Genomic DNA, 22,440 nt, shown 5'->3' on the forward strand with positions numbered 1-22,440 from the left:
AGAGCGAGTCAGTCTGTTGTCTTAGAGGAACAATCCAGGTTGAAAAGGAGACTTGACTTTTAGCAGAGTAAGGTCTTACAAACACAATGATCAGCAGACAGGTCCACTGGTCCTAGAAGAAATGCTAGGTAACCCCATACGGACAGCATGGAGCTGCGAATAGTAAGCAGATTGAATACAGTGTTTGTTGACTTTGCATACATTTCTGAAACGGGCCTTTGGATTTATCCAGTGTGGTTAAAGAAACGAGCTCTTCAGGGTTTGGGCTTTCAGCAGCTATGCAGCTACTGCTCCTGCTTTCTCATGGGATGAAGGATTCTGGGCTGGAGGGAGCACAAGGAGGCTAAAGTAAATGATGGTTGTGTGAGCCTTTTGTTCAGGGCCAAAGTGCTTTTAAAAGAGCTATAGAACCGGATGAAGGCTCTGGTGGAGACAGCGTGGCTGAGGCGGCCCCTGAGAAGGCTCGGCAAGGGGACTGTACAGAAGAGCATGAAAAGAGGAGTGGTTGACTGGCGCATGCTGTGCAGAGAATTGGTAAAGAGAGAATGGAGTTGACCTTTATTTTGGGCAAGATAATGGCACAAAACTCTTGGGAGTGAGCTGAGAGTGGACCTGGTAAGTCTTTACAGTGAGCATCATACTGGGGACTAATGTGATGGGAGCGTATGGTGGACATTGGAGCGTCTGTGTTCGCTGTTCTGAGTTCTCATGGTTATCTCGCCGTTGGCAGTGTGCCATGGGAGTGGTAATTACTGAAATGAAGTTCACGTAGAGTGGGAGGAGATGTAAGATAAGTTCTCACAGAAGAAGAACTGACCTTTACAGAAGGGAGCTGGACCCTTCCTAATCTAGGGCTGCACAGGTCAGAGCTGATGGTGTGGGTGAAAGGGCTCCCAGCTGACTGCTTTCCGTGTGGTAGAGTGGTTTAGGCTCTCTTAAATTAGGATAGTACAAGAATTTCTTCATACAAATTTGTAATATACAGACTGTGCTTTCCCTTGTGTAGGGTTGAAGTGTATCAAAAGTGCTTTTGCCTAGATCCGTTTCCATTCAGTATTCTCTGTGATCCTAGTAAAAAAAACTGTCTGCCCATCTTGTCAGACATACTCAGAGCTGGCTTACCTATCTTCACATGTCATTAATCCTGCCTGTCTGCTTCTAACATTAGATCATCAGCTACTTCAGAAGAATCTTCTCACCTCTCTCCTCTTCCTTCTCTAACCTATAAATCATAGCAACATGACTATTGAGGCTTTTTTAATATTGTTTTCACTTCTACTTCTTGTATATCTGCCTCTTCACATTCCTGTGTGAGCTTCTTGAAGCCAGGAAACATCATCTTTTCAAAAATAGTATCAACTCTTAGCTTGTATTAATAAAAATTAAAATACAGTGAGTTTAATTTAATTTTTCTCTTTAATATGTGATGAGATCAGACATGTCAAGAATGATGTGACTGTAGATTGTGGCTAATACAATATGAAAAAAATTAAAAATGCTAGAGAGGAGACTCGGTCAGTAAAATGCCTGCCACAAAAGGCTGATGAGTTGCAATGCACAGCACTTATAAAATGCTAGGCCTGTGTGAGGCAGAGACAGGCAGGGAAGCTGGAACTCACTGCTTCAGGAAGGAGTCCTACCTCAAAACTCCTGAGGAGATCAACTGAGGCAGATACCTCGTGTCTGCCTTTGGTCTCCGTCATATGCATGAACTGTTGCACATGCATGTATACTCGCCCACATGAATGTGTACATACAGACACACGTGCATGTGCACGCTTGCACGCACACAAACACACACACAGACACACACAGACACAGACATACACACAGCATTCTGAAAGTAGTGATGTATATCTTAGTCAGAACTATTTGAAATGTATTATTTACCAAAACACTTTTAAAAGAATGTTCAGTGAATACAACCTTTTAGAATATTATTATATATGCATATGTATGTATGTAATGTACACATATATATTCACATATATATGCTGAGCTGGATAATACATTCAAGATGTAGAGGCATAAGGATCAGGAGTTTAAAGCCAGTTTCACCTGCATAAGAACTTCAAGGCCTGAACTCTAATCAGAACCTATCTAAAAACATTTAAAAATAATGTGTGTATATGTTCATCATTAGGATGACAAGATTGATTTGAGCAGAATAGTATTTCAAAAATTGATTTCAGTTATTTGCAAAGGTTTTTAAAAATAATTTTAAAAATTTAAAAATATAATTTCCTGACTTTTGGGAACCAGATAAGAACCAATTAATCCTTATTGGTATGAAGAAATGTGGAAGGCTGGCAGTGGAGGACCTGCTGTGGCAGTTGGTGGTCCCCATGTACAGGTCAGGAGAGTTTGGGGTGAGTCGAGCATTCTGGCCTAGTTCACCAAGAGAGAGCGCCTGTGCTTCCGAAAGGCTGAGTCACTGTGCTTCATGACAGGAGGCAGAGGCTTGTAGATTTAAGAAGCAGGACCTTAGAGCACAAGGGAGGGGGTGGCCTAAATGGTCCTGCCCAGAGCACCCTGGGAGGTGAGGTGAAAGGATGCAGACCGACTACGACGATGACGAAGCTAGTGAAAAACACTGAAGAATGGGCAGGCGCAGGGACGTGCAGGAGAGAGAGACTTGGTGGAGAGTGGGTAGCAGGGCTGGAGCAATGCTCTGATCCGCTAGCTCGCTCGCTCAGCAGAGCCTTCAGAGCTGAGGGGCTGCATCTGTGTTGTTTTCAAAGAACTTAGCCTTCCTGACTCCTCTGGGAACCTGAAGTGTTCGCTCAAGCAGAGCCACCTCTAGAGGCGCTGACCGAGAAGCAGGCAGAGGATGTCCAGAGGTTTAGGGGTAAGGGGTTCAGGCCAAGAGAAAAGCTCCCCTGTGCAGGAGGACAGACTGCCAAGAGAGACAGGAGACAAGGTTTGGAGAAGGCCAGGGGCCCTGGAGGTATGCCTGGCAGCAGATTCTGTAGTGCTGCTTTAAGCCATTTTAGTCCTGAACTTCATGTAGGAAAACCGCATCAGAATCTATGACCCACAGATCCTTAGTATCTGTTATAGGTGCAAACATTCCTCATTAAATACTATTTTTCAATAGCTCCTTCATGACCGCTTCGCATTTGAATTCTTGATTTAATAATGCATCGAATGGTTTGACAGGGTCCAGAAGACAGATTCCAGACACTTTCCTATTATAAGACTTTTCACTAAGTTAGTACTGCTCTCTCTTGCCTCTCTGTCCTGGCTTACAGAGAAAACATCTGAGTCCTTAGATCCAATACCATAAACTACTCATTTCACACATTGCATGCTCCTGCAAGCCAGAGCAACATGGGCGTTCTTAGACTGAGTGGCCTGATGTGGAAAAATGACAGCTGTGTGCGAAAGCCAGGAATTTGAACTTTTAAGGGAATCACCAAGAGTTGAAAGGTCCTAACTTTGTAGCTCTGGTGACCATGCCGTCTGATCTAAGATCAGCTGCCGAGATTAGACTTGTGAATATGAGTGAAGGGGAGTGTGATCTCTCTCCCAGAGGCTTTTCATTTTAATTACTAGAAGAGAAATTAATTATTAGCTTGTTTAATCTTTCTCATTCAGTTTTATGTTCGGGGTAGTAAGAGTTTTCACAAGAAAATTAACCCAGTCCTGGGAAATTAGTGCTTGCACGGATGCACGGTGCTGCCTACGGCCAAGAGAACAGGAACCCAGCTTTAGAGCTAACTTAGCAGGAGCTCTTGGTCATTTCTTTCTTTTTCCTTATTATAAATTTCATTCAAATTTCTGTGCTTTTAGGTTTCTCCAGTATGGAAGTATTAAACTGACCTTAGCAAACTGTGGTTTTTGCATGAAGCAAGCAGAAAAACCGTGTTGTGAAAAGAGGGTAGATTGGTATGGGGCAGACTGTCTTAGCCAACTGTTCTGTTGTTGTAAAGTTATTAGGCAATCCTTTTCCACAGCATATATTTCAAAAACACACATTGCTCCACTCTATTTAATGGTTATTACTATTTTTCTTCCTCTAAATGAAATTCTAAATATATATTCGATCATTTGAAAGTCTTTTGACTTCTAATTTCCAATCCCCACTGATAATAATTGATGGTTATGTCACATTGTAGAAGGTTTGTTACCCATATTGCTGCTCCTGACTTCATTGACATTTGAATAGTATCCAGAAAAGATGTCAGGGAAGGTCAGAGTCATAAGAGTCACTAGGAAAACATGGAGTTCTTATTCTCCTCCCTACACACAGCAGTAACAGTTTTCGAGAAGAGTGTTGAGTCTTCTGTTGGAGCAGAGGCATTTAAGCACCCTATTGTGACTGTCTGCTGTTTGCTTCTGCCTTAGCATAGACAAGGCTTTAAAGAGGAAGATGTGAAGATGGATATATCCATAACATGGCACAGATAAGGCATAGGATCATGTAATCACATCCCTAGTAGACAGCTCCTCATTTACTCCTCACTTTAAATACATCGTTTAACAGGTTCGAAAATAATTTTCAAGAATACAGAAGCAAAACTGACAAAGGCTCTAACAAGAGGGCAAACAGCCAAGTAATAAGTGTGTCTTTGTATTAAAATCTCTGCTAAAAGCAGAGTGCTGCTTGGCTGCACCATCTACATGAGGTTTGCCTGCCTTCCTGATAGGTAATGCTGATATTACCTAATACCACATTGGCATCACACTTTATAGTCTGCTCTTGCAAACAGAAGTTAGTTAACATGTAAATAGAACATTATAACATCCTGTCATCCTTATGGGCACATTCTTGATAAAGCATAGACAGGAATTTTATTGAGATCCCCATTTATAGATGAATAATGAAACTCAACGGTTTTCTTTGTTATTTTAGTAACATATAGTTATAGTATATTAATTTTGGCCAGAGCTTAATAATAGATCCTGAGAATTTTTCAGGTTTGGTAATAAGTTAACACTGATGTGGTTTTAACTCCTTCTAATTATTTTGAAGAATTTTTTGGCTGGGCATCTAGCTGTAGGGTAAGCGCTTGCCGAGCATGTGTAAAGTTCAGATTTGATTCCCATAATTATACCCACGAAAAGGTATGTTTTTTATGTTTTATGAGATAGGGTAATAATTGGTCATTTAGAACCGTATTACTGTATGGCCTTAATTACCTTTCTCCAAATCTGCTAAAACTCTTTGGTCCAAGAAAAGGAGCGAATCTAAGGTACATAGTCAACATCTGAAAAACAGGAACATTTATAACTATGTAACTATTGGGACAGGTAAAGAGCATGGCACACTAGCCTTTAGAGCTCATAAGGCTTACACATTAGTGTAGTCGAACTCCTAGTGAAGAGCTGTGTGATTCAGATTATTTAGAGCAAAGCAAATGAAAGAATGGAAGTAAAATAAGAAGAATGACATCTTCATATGCTAATATTCTTAATATAATATGTTGTCCTTTCATTTTGTTAATGAAGGACTATTTGCAGTGAAGTTTTTAAATCAGGCTATCTCAATTTGTAAGAATAAAAAAGGTCATATTTTATAATTCTTAAAAAAGGAAAAGGACTGAATGAATTGTTCATAATTATTCTGAATTATTCTTCACATAGACTAGAATTTTCCTGAAATTCTAATTTCTAAGATAAATTTACTAATAAACTTTTTAATTGTTTTATTGAACTATTTCTAATGAAAATACTTACTACACATTTCCCTTCTTGGGACTGTTATGCTCAAATCACTCATGGTACGTGTTACATGTTACAGAATATTAGATTTACTCAGATCACTCATGTTACATGTTACAGAATATTAGATTTACTCAAATCACTCATGGTACGTTTTACATGTTACAGAATATTAGATTTACTCAAATCACTCATGATACGTGTTACACGTTACAGAATATTAGATTTACTTATAGAAATTTTGCTTATGTTTATCATTTTAAGTAGTGTTTAAAAAAAAGATTTCTATGCCATGGAAACTTCGTCATAGCAAGTGAGATTGTCCTGTGTCACATTATCATCATCATACGTAGACACATGAGTGGCACAGGTGCTTTCCATCTCTAACCTGACTTTGCTGCTGTCTTACTAAGACACAAGGGAAGTGTGGGTAGGAGACATTTGACTTTCTTAAGAGAAAGCAATCAAGGAGTCACTTATTTATTTACATTTCTTTGAATCTTAAGACCTCTGTTTTTAAAATCATTACATAGTATTAATTCCAAAATTAAGTAGTTTAGAAAGGTAAATTACTTTGATAGCCATTGTATCCTTAAAAAAAAAAAAAAAAAAAAAAACGTAAAAACTAACCTCCTGAATCACAGTCATTCCCCTTGTCCTGGTTTGAATTGTCGCAAATAGTTCTCATCCAGTTCTTGTGTCAGTGACTTGGGAAATCTGAGGTACTTTCTGATTTGTCTTTTCTATTGCAGGTCAACAAAAATCTCTCAATCACTTCACCACCACCAGGCCCTGCAAAGAAGCCAAGGGTGAAACAGTCATTCGTGCTGACCACCGATCAGATCATACATCAGTTTGGAGTCCCTCAGACGGGTGAGCAGCCTTCCTGTGCTGAACGTTCTTTTAAACATTCAGTGCTAATCCTATGAATGTACTTCTTTCTATGCAGAAATAACACAGTGCTGGTCTGATGTCTGTCCTAGCCTCTCCTCTTTCTCTCCTCACTTTATTCTTGTTTGTTTATTGTATAGTTTGTGCATTTGCATTTCAAACATTATTCCTTTGTAGAAATAATAAGGAAGTTCAGATTTGGTAACTTTAACGTTAATTACTCTGAACATATATTCTGTGAAAGAGATCATTTAAAACTTGAAAATCAGAAGACCTAATGTACAGTACGGGTAATTTTATTTTTAACTGTTTTTAGATTTTATATAAAGCCAAAACATTATGGTTTTGGTGGGTAAAAAGGGTACAACCTGACATGATATCCCAGCCTTGTAGCAAGTTAAGAGAAAATACAAAAAGTTTACTTTAAAAATCTACATTAAGGGCTGGAGAAATGGCTCAACGGTTAAGAGCACTGACTGCTCTTCCAGAGGTCCTGAGTTCGATTCCCAGCAACCAGATGGTAGCTTACAACTATCTGTAATGAGATCTGATGCCCTCTTCTGGTGTATCTGAGGACAGTGACATTATACTCATATATAATAAATAAATAAATCTTTAAGAAAAGAAAAAAACTACACTAATCATTGAACTGAAATGAATTTTACAGTTGCAAATTTTAGATTAATAGTTTAAATGTGCTTGAACAAGGTTTCCAAAGGATATTAAGGTTAAAATATCTATGAGAAATGATCATCTTTATAGTCCATTCCCTACCTCTTACAGTAGTCTACACACTACCAAATTTTTCAATCAAGAACCGAAAAATCACAAAATACTTATCTGTGAAGAGACTATTACAAAGAGTTTCAGCTTGAAGAGATCAACACAGTTTACTTTGAACTGTGTGGACCGTGTCACTTTTCTGCAGTGAAAGGATTGGGGATTGATCATTATAGAGGTTAAGTTAACCTCTGTATAAATTGCACACCTTAGTAAGGAGATGCCTGTGTTGAGAAGTCTTATATACACTCCTGGTTATACCTTTGTTAATTGTTACTTAGAAATGGAAATGGTATTTGCTGACATAGCTCTTAGGTTGAGGTGACATGAAAATATTTTGTAAGAGTAAGGTCTGGGATCAATTTAACATTTACATTATAAGCATGCGTGTGTGCAAGGTTTGAAAATACTTGTAGTTGTAATTTCAAATCAGGGCAATAACTAAGTTGTCCCGCATCTTAAAGGCTTCACGTTTCTAACATCGCAGATGTGCAGCAGAATTTATACCAATATCAGTCACTGTTGCTTATGGAATGTGTGTCATGTTTACCCAGAAGACCATTCTCTCTGCCCCACGGACATGCTTGGCTGGACTCCAGAGGTCACCTTCAGTGACTAGAAAGGGAGGGACCATGCGTGTCCAGCCCGCCTTACCATTTTTCTGCCGATTTTCTGGGAAGAAACTTTTCAGTTGTCTCAAAGGCATAGAAGCTGAGTGTCTAGTTGCATTATTCTGTTATCTTAAATCAATCTGAGAAGTAATGTCTGTCAGCCACTAACATAGATACTGTAGAACACTATGATACGGCAACATGGCCACCCCTGATTCTACGCTGGTCAGTAATGTGCCTGACTTCATTTTAGGGCAGGTCTTTCACATATATATATATATTAAATATGTATGGGGTTGGGGATTTGGCTCAGTGGTAGAGCACTTGCTAGGCAAGGTCCTGGGTTCGGTCCCCAGCTCCGAAAAAAAAAAATCTGTGTGTGTGTGTGTGTGTGTGTGTGTGTGTGTGTGTGTGTGTGTGTGTGACAAAATAAAAATGTGATCAGTTGTAAACTGACCACTATTTTTTATTTAAGAAGTAGTGTTTGTGGAAGAAATCCTCATTCACAGCCAGGAGAACTGCTGCTCAAATGTAGCCCTATTCACAGATGACTGTAGACTCTTTAGCAATTTCTTCACTCTTTAGTTTTGTTCAGACCTGCAGATGATTGAGGCATTTGGTTTCTATATGAAAATTCTATAATTCTAGGGTATATCTAGGAAGAGATGGATGAGGAGTTTTGGTGAATAGGACCAAAATACATCATATACCATTCTTAAAATATTAGTTAAAATATTTTAGAAAAATTATAATATTTGTCTTATGTTCAGGTAAGCTTAAAGTATGGATAAGTAAGTGTTCTTAATTATACAGATCTGTTAGGATATGAAATATAAGAACACCAAAACAAACAACGTACACAAAATGCCTACAAATAGAAATCCTGGAGGTCAGAAAGATGTCTTCGTACTTGAGAGTGAATACAGCTCTTGCGAAGAACCTGAGTTCAGTTTCCAATGCCCAGGAGAGGCAGCTTACAGCCCCAGGAACTGCAGCTCCCAGCCATCCAGACCCTGTTCTAGACCCCACAGGTCTGTGGACTCAGAAGTGCATATTCCCATATATAGATAAACATTCAAACATGCTTTGAAAAGAAGCAAGTCTTATGTATGTTTCTATACATACATACATATACATTACACACATGTACAGGAAGTCTTAACTGAAAACCCACATAAACTTTGCAGGCCCTGTAGTATTTAGTATCGGGAAAAGGTATTTGTCCGGAGCTAGAGTGGATAGGCCCACTTGGAGTCCAGAGACTTCCATTGTAGACTAGATGTAGGAGTGTTTACGTGCTCAGAGCTTAACTCTGAAGTGAGTTTAGTCAAAGCAAGTTCTAGGAAACTGGGGCTACTAGAAAAATCAACATTTCTTCCTTAAGTGGTTTATAATCCTCAAAGTTTGGAAGACGCTTCTTTAATTACTGTAAAGTTGCTGTAAGTGATTTGTCTGCTGTGACCTCTCACAGACATGTAGGAGGAATACAGCCCTCCTTCAAGGAGCATAAGCTTGGCATAGGAGGCAGTTGGTACTGCAGCAAATCAAGTCAGTGCGCTGAGTTCTGAGTGTGCAGATTAAAAGGCCGTCACCGGAGAGCAGTCGCAGAGAGTGGTTAAGAGACTCCTCAGACTGTACTAAGGTAGACCCCAGCTTCCGTGCTGCTCTCTCTGCCCAGCATCCCCTCTCAGTCCCAGCATCCACCCACCTCTCAGATGCTGTGGTCTGTCTCACTGTACTCAGCCTAGGAATTTACTTTTAATTTTCTGTATAGAGTAGAATTACCCAAGGTATGAGTATGAAAAGTATAACATGTCTTATGAGATGAAATATGTCTTTAAAAAGTATTGCTGATATCTGTGTGAGAGACAAGCTGAAGGGGGAAAGTGCTCCGGGAAATACTTTGCTTAGGTATTATTTACTGAGGTGTTACTCCAAGTCCCCAAGAATGAAAAAATAAATAAGCTGGCCTTTTTTTAATTAAAACTATATTAAGGAATTTTTAAAAATGGAGTTCTAACATTTGAGGTAAAATTACCGGTTACAGCTCATATAAATGCTTTCTGATACATTGAACAAGCTATACTATATCTCAAAATTGCCTTTAAAAATTGGAGAGATTTCATATTAGTAAGTTACCAGCACTCCCGAAAGCTCTAGAACAAAAAGAAGAAAAAAAATGCCCGAAAGGAGTAGATGACAAGAAATAATGAAACTTAGGGATGAGATCAGTAAAATAGACACAACAGCCAAACGACGACATCAGGAATCGATGGAGCAGGGTTGGTCGTTTGAGAAAGTCATGAAGATTGACGACCTTCGGCCAGTTTGACTAAAGATGGAGGGGACACATGAGCAGAGTTAGAGATGGAAAGGGGACCTAACAGCAGACACCGCAGTGACCCAGTGAGTCACAGACCTCAGCTGGAAAATCAGAGGTGACCCAGTTCCTCAGTGCAGTGAATAACTACCAAGTGATACCAGTCCATGTTCGCACACGCATGTAGGTGTTTCATATGTGTCTTCATTTGCTCACAACAATTCTATAGCCGTCACACGTGAGTCATCCTGAATAAAATCATTTAAATCTTCCGAGAGCCTAACCCTCCGTCACTCAGTGAACTAGCAGTCAGTCTAAGAGGCCAAGGCACTGGCCGGGAGGCCTGCAGCAGACTCGTGCTTCATGCTCACCATTCAGATGCAAGTCCTTAAGAAGGGCACGGCTTGTCCAGGGTCCCAGAGAGGCTGCAAGGAGAGCTACTTCTCTGCCAGTGGTTTACAGTTCCTCTACTTTGTTAGGTTTCCCTAAATAGTGACGTGAACAGGGAACTGTCATTTGGGAAAGTGTGGCTTCTGGAACTGAGGTGTCAAGCAAGCCATCTTAATTCTTGACTGTCAGTGAACTCATACTTTCTTCGGTTTTATTAGATTTGCGCTTGTCATTTATTATGTTTTTTAAGCCCACATTCTAGTGTGATATGGTATTTGATCTCTAGTGAAATCAGCAGGCTCCCATGAGAGAAATTTTATTCAACACTATTTGGTCTGAGTCTAGGTCCGACTCAGCCACCTCGGTAGGTCTTTGCTATAGAGCTGAATTTAAAGTGTGACACCAGACATGGTGGTCCATCCCTGCAGTCCACTCACTGCAAAGGCAGAGGCAGGCAGAATGCCCCAGCCCACAACTTCAAGACCAGGCTGGACCACATAGTTAGACCCTGAAGTGGATTATTTAATAATAGATTATTTAATAATCTACGCACTGTTGTGAATAGATGGGGCAAAAATATCAAAATGTTTATTGCTGACCAGGCCATGTTCATGTCATCTTTACAAGTTATTGTTCAAGGAGAATGTTTCATGTATTGTGTATGTTTTCATATTTCTCTAAATTAAATGTAATTCAGATTAAATAGATAGCTCAAGCAAAATAAAGTAACATTATTCATTTAATCTTCATATCTTTTTAATTATGAACTTGAGTTTGTATTACATCTAAGCTGGAAACATGATGATTCTTGCGTTTCAAAAGAAAAATACATTTTGGCAAAAATTAGGAAACAGAATGACTCAATAAACACAGCTGATGTTTAAAAGGGGGTTTCCATTGTAAAGAAAGTAACTGAAGCTTCAAAGAATTCCCTCAGCCCATCGGAGTTGGCACTGCCTTGCTAGTGTTACCTAACAAGCTTTAAACTGTTAATTGAAAAAGAGCATCTATTGAATTCTGATTTCAGACTTTTCAAAATTCCAAAATTTCAATTCAGTGGTGAGATAAATGAAAAAATTAGTTAATTGTCATAGATTAAAAGATAATCTCCAGAATTAACTGATTTTTCTGTAAGCAGATATCTTTAATTGCACTTTAGTGTGTTAAAAGAATCAAATGCTTTTCATGTATGGTTTTTTAAAGAAAGACTTATTAAAAAAAAAAACACTTTTCTGAGTTCAACACATACATCATGGTGGCGAAGTCTTGGTCGTTGGTGTCTTTGATCTGATCCCTAATTTCCCCTGGTAGGTATTTGCCTGGATAGTTGGCTTCCTCTCTCCGGCTAGATGTGCCTACATTTCTCCCTTCAGAGTATTGTTAGGGTCATAAAAATACTTAGATTAAATAGCATAAGTTATTCAAGATTTCCCCATCCTCATTTTTAAATCATTGTGGCCAAAGTAATGGAGGGAATCTTCTTTAAGTCCTGGCTCAATAAACTGTTAAGTGGTGATGGTAGGAGAGAGAGTGAAGGACAAACAGTGAACACACAGGGTTGAGAAGCACACGGACGGCACTGTGAGGAGGAGCCACTGAGAAAGTCTCCAAACCAGTGTCTCCAGTGGAAGGAAAATCCACTAGAGCTCACTCCAGTGTCTCCAGTGGAAGGAATATCCACTAAAGCTCACTCCAGTGTCTCCAGTGGAAGGAGTATCCACTAGAGCGCACTTGGCTGTTGAGACTTGAGCTTTCTAAGTGCCAACTCGAGGTCATCTTTGGAAGGTGGTGTTAAGATCATAACGTACTTAAAAACCAAGATAGCACGTCAAAATGTGTGTTAAGAGTACGTGAGTTGGCAGGATCACTCTTTGCCCCACAGATGACGAAACAACCACCCAGTAAAACACTGTGCTAGCATCTCTTGGGTTTGCTGTCTTCAGAAACATCAACTCAAGAAGCATGAAGAATGCAAGGTGCTTCTCATAGCCCAACTCTGTAGCCTCTTAAGGAAGTGCCCTTCTATAACATGTAGCATCAAAACGGGAGAAGGGCATTTTGTTATTATTAAATATTTTATTACATTTGTTGGCTAATAGAGGCAGTAATATGTAGAAGAGTCAATTTCAGATTAGGAATTAATATCACTTTTCTAATTCTGCCTTTATTGCTCAGCAAGTCGCTAAACTATTTTTACCTTCTTCTAAACAGCTTGCAGTATGGTGGTGCTGATTGTTGAGATTAAAATGTAAAGCTGCCTAGCCTGCCGTGTGGTGGTGTGGGCAAAGGAGAGATGCGCACCCCGCTATCCCTACCCTTCCTGGTTGCAGCACTCAGGAGAGCTTGCCCTGCACTGGCCTGGGCAGCACAGTGGAACTGACCTGGTGGTGTGAGTGCAGTTGAGCCAGCCTGAGGGTAGGAGAGCAGGAAAGCTGGCCCTGCCCATTTGCCAGCTTTGGCCTTGGGTAAGATAGTCCAGGCAGTGCTGGAGAGCTGGCTCCGGTTGTGTGGGTGTGGGAGAGCTGGCGAGCTGACCAGCCTAACTACCACCCAAGCCCAGATTCAGGGCTTTGAGTTGGCCCACACCGTTATCTGCCCCATCTGTGAACTGCTCTGCATGAAGGAACTGGTCCTGCGGCAGCATCTCCACGACACAGGGCAGAGATATCAGAGTAGAGAGCCTGGTGAGGATCCAGGATTGATAGTGCAGCACAAGGCAGAGGCCTGGAACAGACCAGTGACTCACTGCAATAAACATCTGCAAGGAAAGATGTGTGGACAAAAGGGTAGACTGTGGGACACACCGACATTGGGGGGCTGAGTTGCAAGGGTGGAGGGCAGATATCAATGGACAGGGAGATGAGTAGGATTCTGGTGCATGATAAGAAATTCACACAGGATCAACAAAAGGGTAAATAATAATAAATGTTGCAACTATTAAGAAAAAATGTAAAAATCTGGGGTGACTTGGTAGCTGACCATGCATGGCTGGCATCTTGAGGCCCTGGGTTTGATTCCCCATACCTTAAATTTATTAGATTTTAGAGCTTACCTTCAGAGAATCAACAAGTTTTGTTGTTGTTAGAAAAAGACAAGAAATATTTAAATATTCAGTGATTTCTGAGGTGAGGTTTTTTTTTTAAGTTAGTGCATATTAAAAGAGAAGAGCTTTAAATCTGAGGAGCAGGACAGCCTGTGAAGGTGTTCATACAGGAAGGGGAGGCTAGCAAGCCTGGTTTCCTTGCTGCTCCGTGATGATTCTCCATCACTGTGGTAGCATGCAGTGAGAAGCCAACAGGAAATGGCTGAGCAACCATTTTCATTTCTAGCATTAATGCAACAGGAGTAGCTCATAAGTAACTAGCAGTATTTTTCAAGTTATAAAAATGAATTTGGAATGAATATGTGTATTGTTAGACAGCTGGTAATCCTTCCTAATCTAATTAAATGAATTCAATAGTTTACATTCTGTCACCCCTCTAATCTCACAGAGACCAAGAATCACTTCCAAAGTTCACATCTTTCTTTTCCTGATTCTGATCAGTAATCAACACTGAGAAAATGACAGATTTCATATTTAAATTTTTCTGATCACTACTCAGATTTTAGTTGATTGGATTTGTCTCCCATGGGTCATTATTTGTATTCCCTTTCCCAAATACTGAGACTTCATTTGTTAGATTTTCCTTTGTATTTGGAATCTCTTAAACTTGAGTTTGAGCCGTACGTTCAGAGTGTGAGTTACCGTTTCACTTCCCAGAAGAGCATTTACGTGTCTAGTGATTGGTGTTAATCTACTAGTTTAGCCTCCATTTATAATAGTGATTGACTTTAATAATGGTAATAGAATTTATCAATCGCTTTAATTCTGCTGATAACTTAAAATATATGTCATTTCTTAGTTTTAATGACATTTTTGCCAACCTATGCATGGTAATCCCCATGAATCATTAAATTCAGTGTTTCTGGGGTGTAGTGTGAATGCAAACCTTCTTATCTAAGTCAGCAGATTCAAATGAGTGCTGTCTGCCCGTTGCTTCCCAGCCACTTATGTCCTAAGAAAAGTCATTTTAGTCAATATTATAAGGTACAATGGTTTCAACATTGCAGCCTTGAACCTTCCCCATCTGTTCAAAATAGGAAGTTGACTCTAACCTCTTATTCCTCAGCCCCTTCTTTGTAAGGCAGTATTTCTTCTCTTTGGGAACCTTCAAAGTATACTGCAGTTTTTGCCCAGTGCTACACAGCCAATGAGAAGTAAAAGCATATAACTGAAAAGTTTAAGCTGTAGGAAAACTTTAAATAAGGTCTAATTGACTGATGAGTATGAAAACTCCGTAACTGTATATAACTAAAGTATGAATTCAGCTTCTTAAAGGCATACACAATTACTACGTTTATTTTTATCGCATATGTCTTAGAATTCTGTTTATGACCTAACATACATAAAACACACATACAGAAAAGACTAGAAAACTAAATGCTAGTGATTCTCAGCAGGAGGTGAATTGTCTTGCCCAAGGACGTTTACAGATGTATGGAGAAGGTTGGGGATGCTATCAGCATCAGGGACAGATGCTTAGGACATATGAAACACCCCTGACACTCTAAATAGCTAACCTGCCTGAACTGTCCACAGCGCTCTTGCTGAGAACACTGGCGCACACAGAAACCATGCTGATCTCCAGTTGAGGTTTCTAAAATAGTAGGAGTAGTGAATTCAGACTTTAATGACACTCTGATACCTACCCTTTCTAAAGCTTTCTAGTTGGTATGTTAACTATTTCTTGACTTGTCCTATTCATATTCCGAAGATTTGTGGAATTATCTGCCTGTGACATCTTGAAATTCAAATGTAAAATTGGAAGACTAGAACAGGTTGAACAGGGCTTTTACATATGTGACTGAAATAAACAGAACATCTACTCTGACAGATGGTGTGCAGTCTCAGTCGTATGGCAGGATACTGATTTCCATGAGCGTGACCCTCCCTCAGAGCTTCTGTGACTTCTGGTGTGACTCGTTACTGAGACCGGCACTGCCGATCTTCCTGGGAAGACTTTTGATTCACCTTTGACATCTCCCAGCCTGTCTGTAGTTAGCCCTCCTCAGAGGGCTCTCGTTCTGTGTTCTTCCTCTCACAGCTGATGGACTCCCTGTCTCTCTGATCACTTCTCGTAGTCCTGTGTCATGGACTCCATTACATCTTCCTAAGCCTTCAAAGTTTCTGCTCAGAGGTTTCCTGTCTTTAGTTTCACTTCTGTGTCTTTTTCATGCCAATGGCTTTCCTTTATTTGTTGTAAATTCCTAACGATGGAGGACTGTTGTATGACAACTCTTGTCTCGTGTGAGTGACACTAATCTCACTGAGTCTTTTGCCCATGCACTCTTGTTAAAACTTTACATTTGTGCTAGGACAGACAGTGTACAGTTTATGTTTAGGATAAACGGGAAACTTGTGTCGGACACTTGCCCAAATGAGAACAGCTGGGACCAGGGCTGTGGGCCATTCCTCCAGTGTTTCTTTGCAGACTGCCTCTGCTTCTCCTGGCTCCCTGAGTGCTGGGAAAACCCCCTGTTATTTAGGGCTTGCAGCCTATTCAGCTTTAATTTTTTTTAACCTTTGAATCTTTATTTGTCCCAGGTTTCTTTCAGTTTGACTTCCACCAGATGTGTTGGTTATGTGTTCATAGCTTTTATCATGGCAAGGATGGCATCCATACAGACTACCTCAGACACTCCCAAGGAATGTCTGTCCCAGATGTTTCCAGTCATTTCCATCATATGAAAGGTTAACATTTCTAATATATTCTTCTCAGGCTCACCAGTGGCCTGGTGCTGCTAACACCAGTGGGCAGTTCTTCCCCCTCTTGTTTGACCGGTCACCAGTGTCGGATGCATCTAGTACTTCCTAATGCATGGTTTCCGAGACACCACCTCCCTCGGGCTTCTCTCTTATCTTGTGAGCCAGTCCTCTCTTCCTTATGCTAGCTGCTTCCTGGTTCCTGGCATGTCTTAATAGACTGTTCCTCCACAGTTCCACTCTTTCGTTCCCTGCTTATGCTCACACCTTTGGTAACCACATGACTTTAAATAAAACGCAGGTAGCAGTGAGTGTCTGCTGTCTTATGCTTATCCCAGGCATCTTTCCTGAGCTCCAGCTGTACGTCGTATGCTACTGAAGCCCCTGAGCTACATGTGACTGTTGAATACCTGAAATACCACTCGGGTGACTTAGGAACTCAAACCTTAATTTTAAAACTGTGCATGGCCTGAAGGGACCATAGAGCTCAGTTCTATTCTGTCTGCTTTTACTTAAGTCTATATCTGATCCCAAGGAAATCATTTGGTAAAGAATTGCTGGTTTTTAATTGGATGTGAGTAATGATCTTCATAACAAACTTCCTTAGTTAAGAGTTTAGGATCTTTTATCAACATGACTTTGACACTGTTTTTAAAAGACACTCAGGAAGCTGAGGCAGAAGATCGGGAGTTGAAGATAGGCTATATAGGAAGTTTGAGATTAGCCTGGGCTCTGGCCAGTGACTTCCATGGATACATTGTGTTTATCTCTACCTGCTCTCATTTAGGCCAGAGCATAAGAGTCTAGTAGTGGTTAGCGAAGCGAATTTAGGCATATGGTCTGTTACACATGCTATGGTCTTGAGTGACCTTCTTCATATTAGTGTTCATACAAGTAAAAAATACTTAAATACCAAAATATCTGTGGCTTCCAATACAGTAGACGTTACAAAAGTACTTTGCATAACTCTATTCAGAATTACTCTAATGAGTGAACCATGTTTTAAAGTTCTCTAATTTTCCACTAGATTTTAGAAAGGGAAACAAAACACTGTGTTCAATGATTACACTTCAGGAATCTCTTCTACTAAACTTCTTACTCAAATGGCACGTGGGCATTATTTCAAAAGAGAGCTTTTTAGGCGTACTGACCAAAACTCTGTAAGTTAGCACTGTGCTTTCAGGGGAGGAAGATATGGCTGTTAGTTCATTTAAGACAGGGGTAAAAGGGAGCTGGGAGAGGAGGCTCTGGAAAAATGACTGAGTCATGTCCACATGAGACCAAGATATTCACTGTCTTAATGTGCTTTACTCTCAGCCGTCGATTGCATTTTGCAGTCTTTATAGTTTTAAACTGGTTGGCATCTTCGCATATTTTCACATAATAAGGCATATAAAGTTATATTAGAATTTATTTCAAAGTACTCAGAATTAGGGCAAATTTTTCTTTACTTTCTTTTCTAATAATAAACTTACTGTGTGTGAGTGTGTGTGTGTGTGTGTGTGTGTGTGTGTGTGTGTGTGTGTTAAAGAAAATGAGTCCACCCTCACCTTTACGCCACTCGTCGTCTGCTCACTGCTACCATGATACATCTTCAGTTAGAGCCAGTGCATGAACACCTACCTCACCCTCCCAGCCATGGGCAGCTAGCATTTTCCCTTTTTTCATACCAGTGTTTGTGGAAGTCATTCTGATTCTACAAAAGGGAATTCTTTAAAGTATTTTATTTACTAGCTGACTTAGAGTGGGTACTTCTGTAACTAATGAATCTCCTTCCTTAACAAGGAGACAATGAAGTATACATAATCTGTATGGCATAAATAATAATTCTTGTTTCCTTTATAAATTCCTATGACTCAGGGTAATTCTTAATTAGATCCACATCAGGATATAGCTTGGTTTTAAGCATCTTAAGTTGTATCTACTACAAGCTTTGGTAGGAAAAGAGCTGCCACATTTTCTCATTTATTCTCCTCAGGCTGAAGAGAGTATCTGTACTGAAAGTCCCAGGGCTTCCCTTAGAGAGAATAAGGGCCTTTGCATTTTGTGGTTTAGTCAGTTGGGGGTGAGTAGTGAGCGTCTGTGATATCATACAAGTTACTGGTAATGTTTTCTGAAAATGAATATCCATCACTTATTGAAAGTAGTCAACTAAAAATGGAAATGGGGTTTAGGAGCCAGACCTTCTGGTAAGGATAGACACCTCAAGATGAAGAAAGAGTTGGCTTGTATTTTCCAGAATCTTAACTGTGCATTTTCAGGAAGCTTTTTCATTGAATGAAAACTGAATGAAATGTAAAGAATGGCTCTTCTGTTGTTCTTAGTCAGCACCTTGCCTGCCCATCTCTCAGCCAAGGTGATGACACATACAGAAACTGACACTGAGTGTACGAGGTGACTGTCAGCATTCTAAAGTCCTGTCAGGCTCCGTGTTATAAACGCCCAACGAGGAGGCTCTGCTCATTGCAGTGTACTTTTCTCTCTGAAAAATACTTTCATAAGAAGTAAACTTAAGAATGACTTTTCAACAGTTCTTATCTTTTTTGAAAGTAAATTCAGAAACATTGTATTGGCAGAAATACCTAGTGAAAACTGTTCGTTGGTTTTCAAAAGTAAATACTTTACTTGTACCTAAAAATGAGTCCATGCAAATTAACTAGGCTGTGCTTATTGGAGGGGCTGTTCTGTGCAGAGGCTCAACCACCCCATGGCAAAGTGACCATGACAGTCAGCCCCTAGGCTTGCCCAACCTATCAGAGATTCTGACAGACACAGAAGTCATAGTCACCTGACAGTGGGGAACTTAACAGGAGCAAGCATGTAACATTGGGGGACATTGGGGGGACAGGAAGAGAATAGATCTGGTTACTAATGCTCCTAGTTGTTTCATGATGCTGTTAGAAATCTGGACAGTGAGTACAATACACAGCACTACTGTCTGTTCAAGGACTTACTCAATATAGCACTCGAAGTCCTAGCCAGAGAAATCAGACAACAAAAGGAGGTCAATTGGAAAAAAAGAAGTCAAAATTTCACTATTTGCGGATGATATAATACTATATTTAAGTGACCCCAAAACTTCCACCAGAGAACTACTAAGCCTGATAAACAACTTCAGCAAAGTGGCTGGGTATAAAAGTAACTCAAGCAAATCAATAGCCTTCCTCTACTCAAAGAATTAACAGACTGAGCAAGAAATTAGAGAAATGATACCCTTCACAATAGTCCCAAATAATATAAAGTACTTCGGTGTGACTCTAACCAAGCAAGTATGATAAGAACTTCACGCCTCTGAAGAAAGAAATTGAAGAAGATCTCAGAAGATGGAAAGACCTCGTATGTTCATGGATTGACAGAATTAATATAGTAAAAATGGACATTTTGCCAAAAGCAATCTACAGATTCAATGCAGTCCCCATCAAAATTCCAACTCAATTCTTTATAGAGTTAGAAAGAGCAATTTGCAAATTCATTTGGAATAACAAAAAACACAGGATAGGGAAAGCTATCCTCAACAATAAAAGAACTTCTGGGGAAATGACCATCCCTGATCTCAAGCTGTATTACAGAGCATTAGTGATAAAAAAAAAAAAAAAAAAAAAAAAAACTGTATGGTATTGGCACAGAGACAGGCAGATAGATCAGTGGAAAAGAATTGAAGACCCAAAAATGAACCCACACATTTATGGTCACTTGATCTTTAACAAAGGAGCTAAAACCATCCAATGGAAAAAAGATAGCATTTTCAAAAAATGATGCTGGTTCAACTGGAGGTCAGCATGTAGAAGAATGCAAATCGAATTATTTTTATTGCCCTGTACAAAGCTTAAGCCCAAGTAGATCAAGGACCTCCACATCAAACCAGACACACTCAAACTTATAGAAGAAAAAGTGGGGGAAAAGACTCGATCACATAGGCACTGGGAAAACTTTCCTGAACAGAACACCAATGGCTTATGCTTTAAGATCAAGAATTGACAAATGGGACCTCATAAAACTACAAAGCTTCTATAAGGCAAAGAACATTGTCATTAGGACAAAACGGCAACCAACAGATTGGGAAAAAATATCTTTATCAATTTTACATCTGAAAGAGGGCTAATATCCAAAATATACAAAGAACTCAAGAAGTTAGACTTCAGAGAACCAAATAACCCTATTAAAATGGGGTACAGAGCTAAACAAAGAATTTTCAACTGAGGAATATCGAATGGCTGAGAAGTACCTAAGGAAATGTTCAATATCCTTAGTTATCAGGGAAATGCAAATCAAAACAACCCCGAGATTCCACCTCACACCAGTCAGAATGGTTAAGATCAAAAATTCAGGTGACAACAGATGCTGGCGAGGATGTGGAGAAAGACGAACACTCCTCCATTGTTGGTGGTATTACAAATTAGTACAACCACTTTGGAAATTAGTCTGGAGGTTCCTCAGAAAATTGGACATTCCAGTACTTGAGGACCCAACCGTACTTCTCCTGGGCATGTACCTAAAAGATGCTCCAACATACAACAAAGACACATGCTCCACTATGTTCATAGCAGCCTTATTTATAATAGCCAGAAGCTGGAAAGAACCCAGACACCCTTCAATAGAGGAATGGATACAGAAAATGTGGTACATCTACACAATGGAGTACTACTCAGCTATCAAAAACAATGACTTCATGAAATTCATAGGCAAATGGATAGAACTAGAAAACAGCATCCTGAGTGAGGTAACCCAATCACATAAAAATACACATGATGTGCATTCACTGCTAAGTGGATATTAGCCCAAAAGCTCGAATTGCCCAAGATACAATCAACCAACCACATGAAGCTTAAGGAGGATGACCAAACTGTGGATGCTTCACTCCTTCTTAAAAGGGGGAACAAAAATATTCATAGCAGGAGATATGGAGGCAAAGTTTGGAGCAGAGACTGAAGGAACTGCCATTCAGAGCCTGCCCCACATGGGTATACAGCATATATATATATATGTGTGTGTGTGTGTGTGTGTGTGTGTGTGTGTGTGTGTGTGTGTGTGTGCATCTATCTCCACCAAAACTAGATAAGATTGATGAAACTAAGAAGTGCATGCTGACAGGAGCCGGATATAGCTGTCTCCTGAGAGGCACAGCCAGAGCATGTCAAATACAGAGGCGAATGCTAGAAGCAAACCATTAAACTGAGAACTGGACCCCCATTGAAAGAATTAGAGAAAGGATTGAAAGAGCTGAAGGGGCTTGAGACCCTATAAGAACAACAATGCTAACCAACCAGCGCTCCCAGGGACTAAACCACTACCCAAAGTCTAAACATGGACTGACCCAGGGTTCTAACTGCATATGCAGCAGAGGATGGCCTTGATGGGCACCAGTGGAAGGAGAAGCCCTTGGTCCTGCCAAGGTTGGATCCCCAGTGTAGGGGAATGTCGGGGGGCAGGAAGAAGGGATAGATGGGGAGGGGAATGGGATAGGGGGCTTTCCAGGAAACCGGGGAAGGGAATAACATTTGAAATGTAAATAAAAATAAAAGAAAAAACATAAGAATACTGAGAAAAAGAAAATATATTCATAAATAAACACATTATATTTATGTATACATATGTATATTTATAATAAAAGTAAAAATATATCAGAAAGCTAATGTATCACAAATCCTGTGATGCCTCTATTTACTGTTCTCCTTTTAAAAATCGAGCTGCTGACAGTACTGTACATTCTGAGAGTAAGTACTTGGAATTTGTGTTGAAATGTAGATGTGAAATAGGTGGGCTTGGATATGTGCTTATTTTGTATACCTGCCCATCTTTTTCAGGAGACTGAGTTCTCCTATTTATGGCTATTGAATTTGAGAAAAATAGGAAGTGATCAGGTTTTTTCTTTCTGAGGGATACCTTATTCTCCCTCCTACTTTTGGTATTAACATGAAACTTTGATTTCTTCTTAGTCTTTAATGTGTATTTTTGAAGTAAGTATTTAAAGAATTGAAAGT

The 22,440-nt window shown here is 39.8% G+C and overlaps 1 protein-coding gene across 9 annotated transcripts in view; it reads left to right on the forward strand.

The window, feature by feature from the left end:
* The window catches only part of Ahi1 (Abelson helper integration site 1), a 130,362-nt gene that overhangs the window by 50,774 nt on the left and 57,148 nt on the right, over positions 1-22,440 (forward strand). For all 9 annotated transcript variants that reach the window (XR_015625042.1, XR_015625028.1, XR_015625034.1 and 6 more), the window contains 1 exon segment: positions 6,417-6,537. Coding sequence is in view for 4 of the 9 variants with exons in the window: in XM_087559570.1 (XP_087415696.1) it covers positions 6,417-6,537 (121 nt within the window). In the remaining 5 variants the exon portion in view is untranslated.

The sequence above is a fragment of the Rattus norvegicus genome, chromosome 1 (assembly GCF_021556685.1).
Source record: "Rattus norvegicus strain SHRSP/BbbUtx chromosome 1, alternate assembly SHRSP_T2T, whole genome shotgun sequence".
Taxonomy (NCBI): Eukaryota; Metazoa; Chordata; class Mammalia; order Rodentia; family Muridae; genus Rattus; species Rattus norvegicus.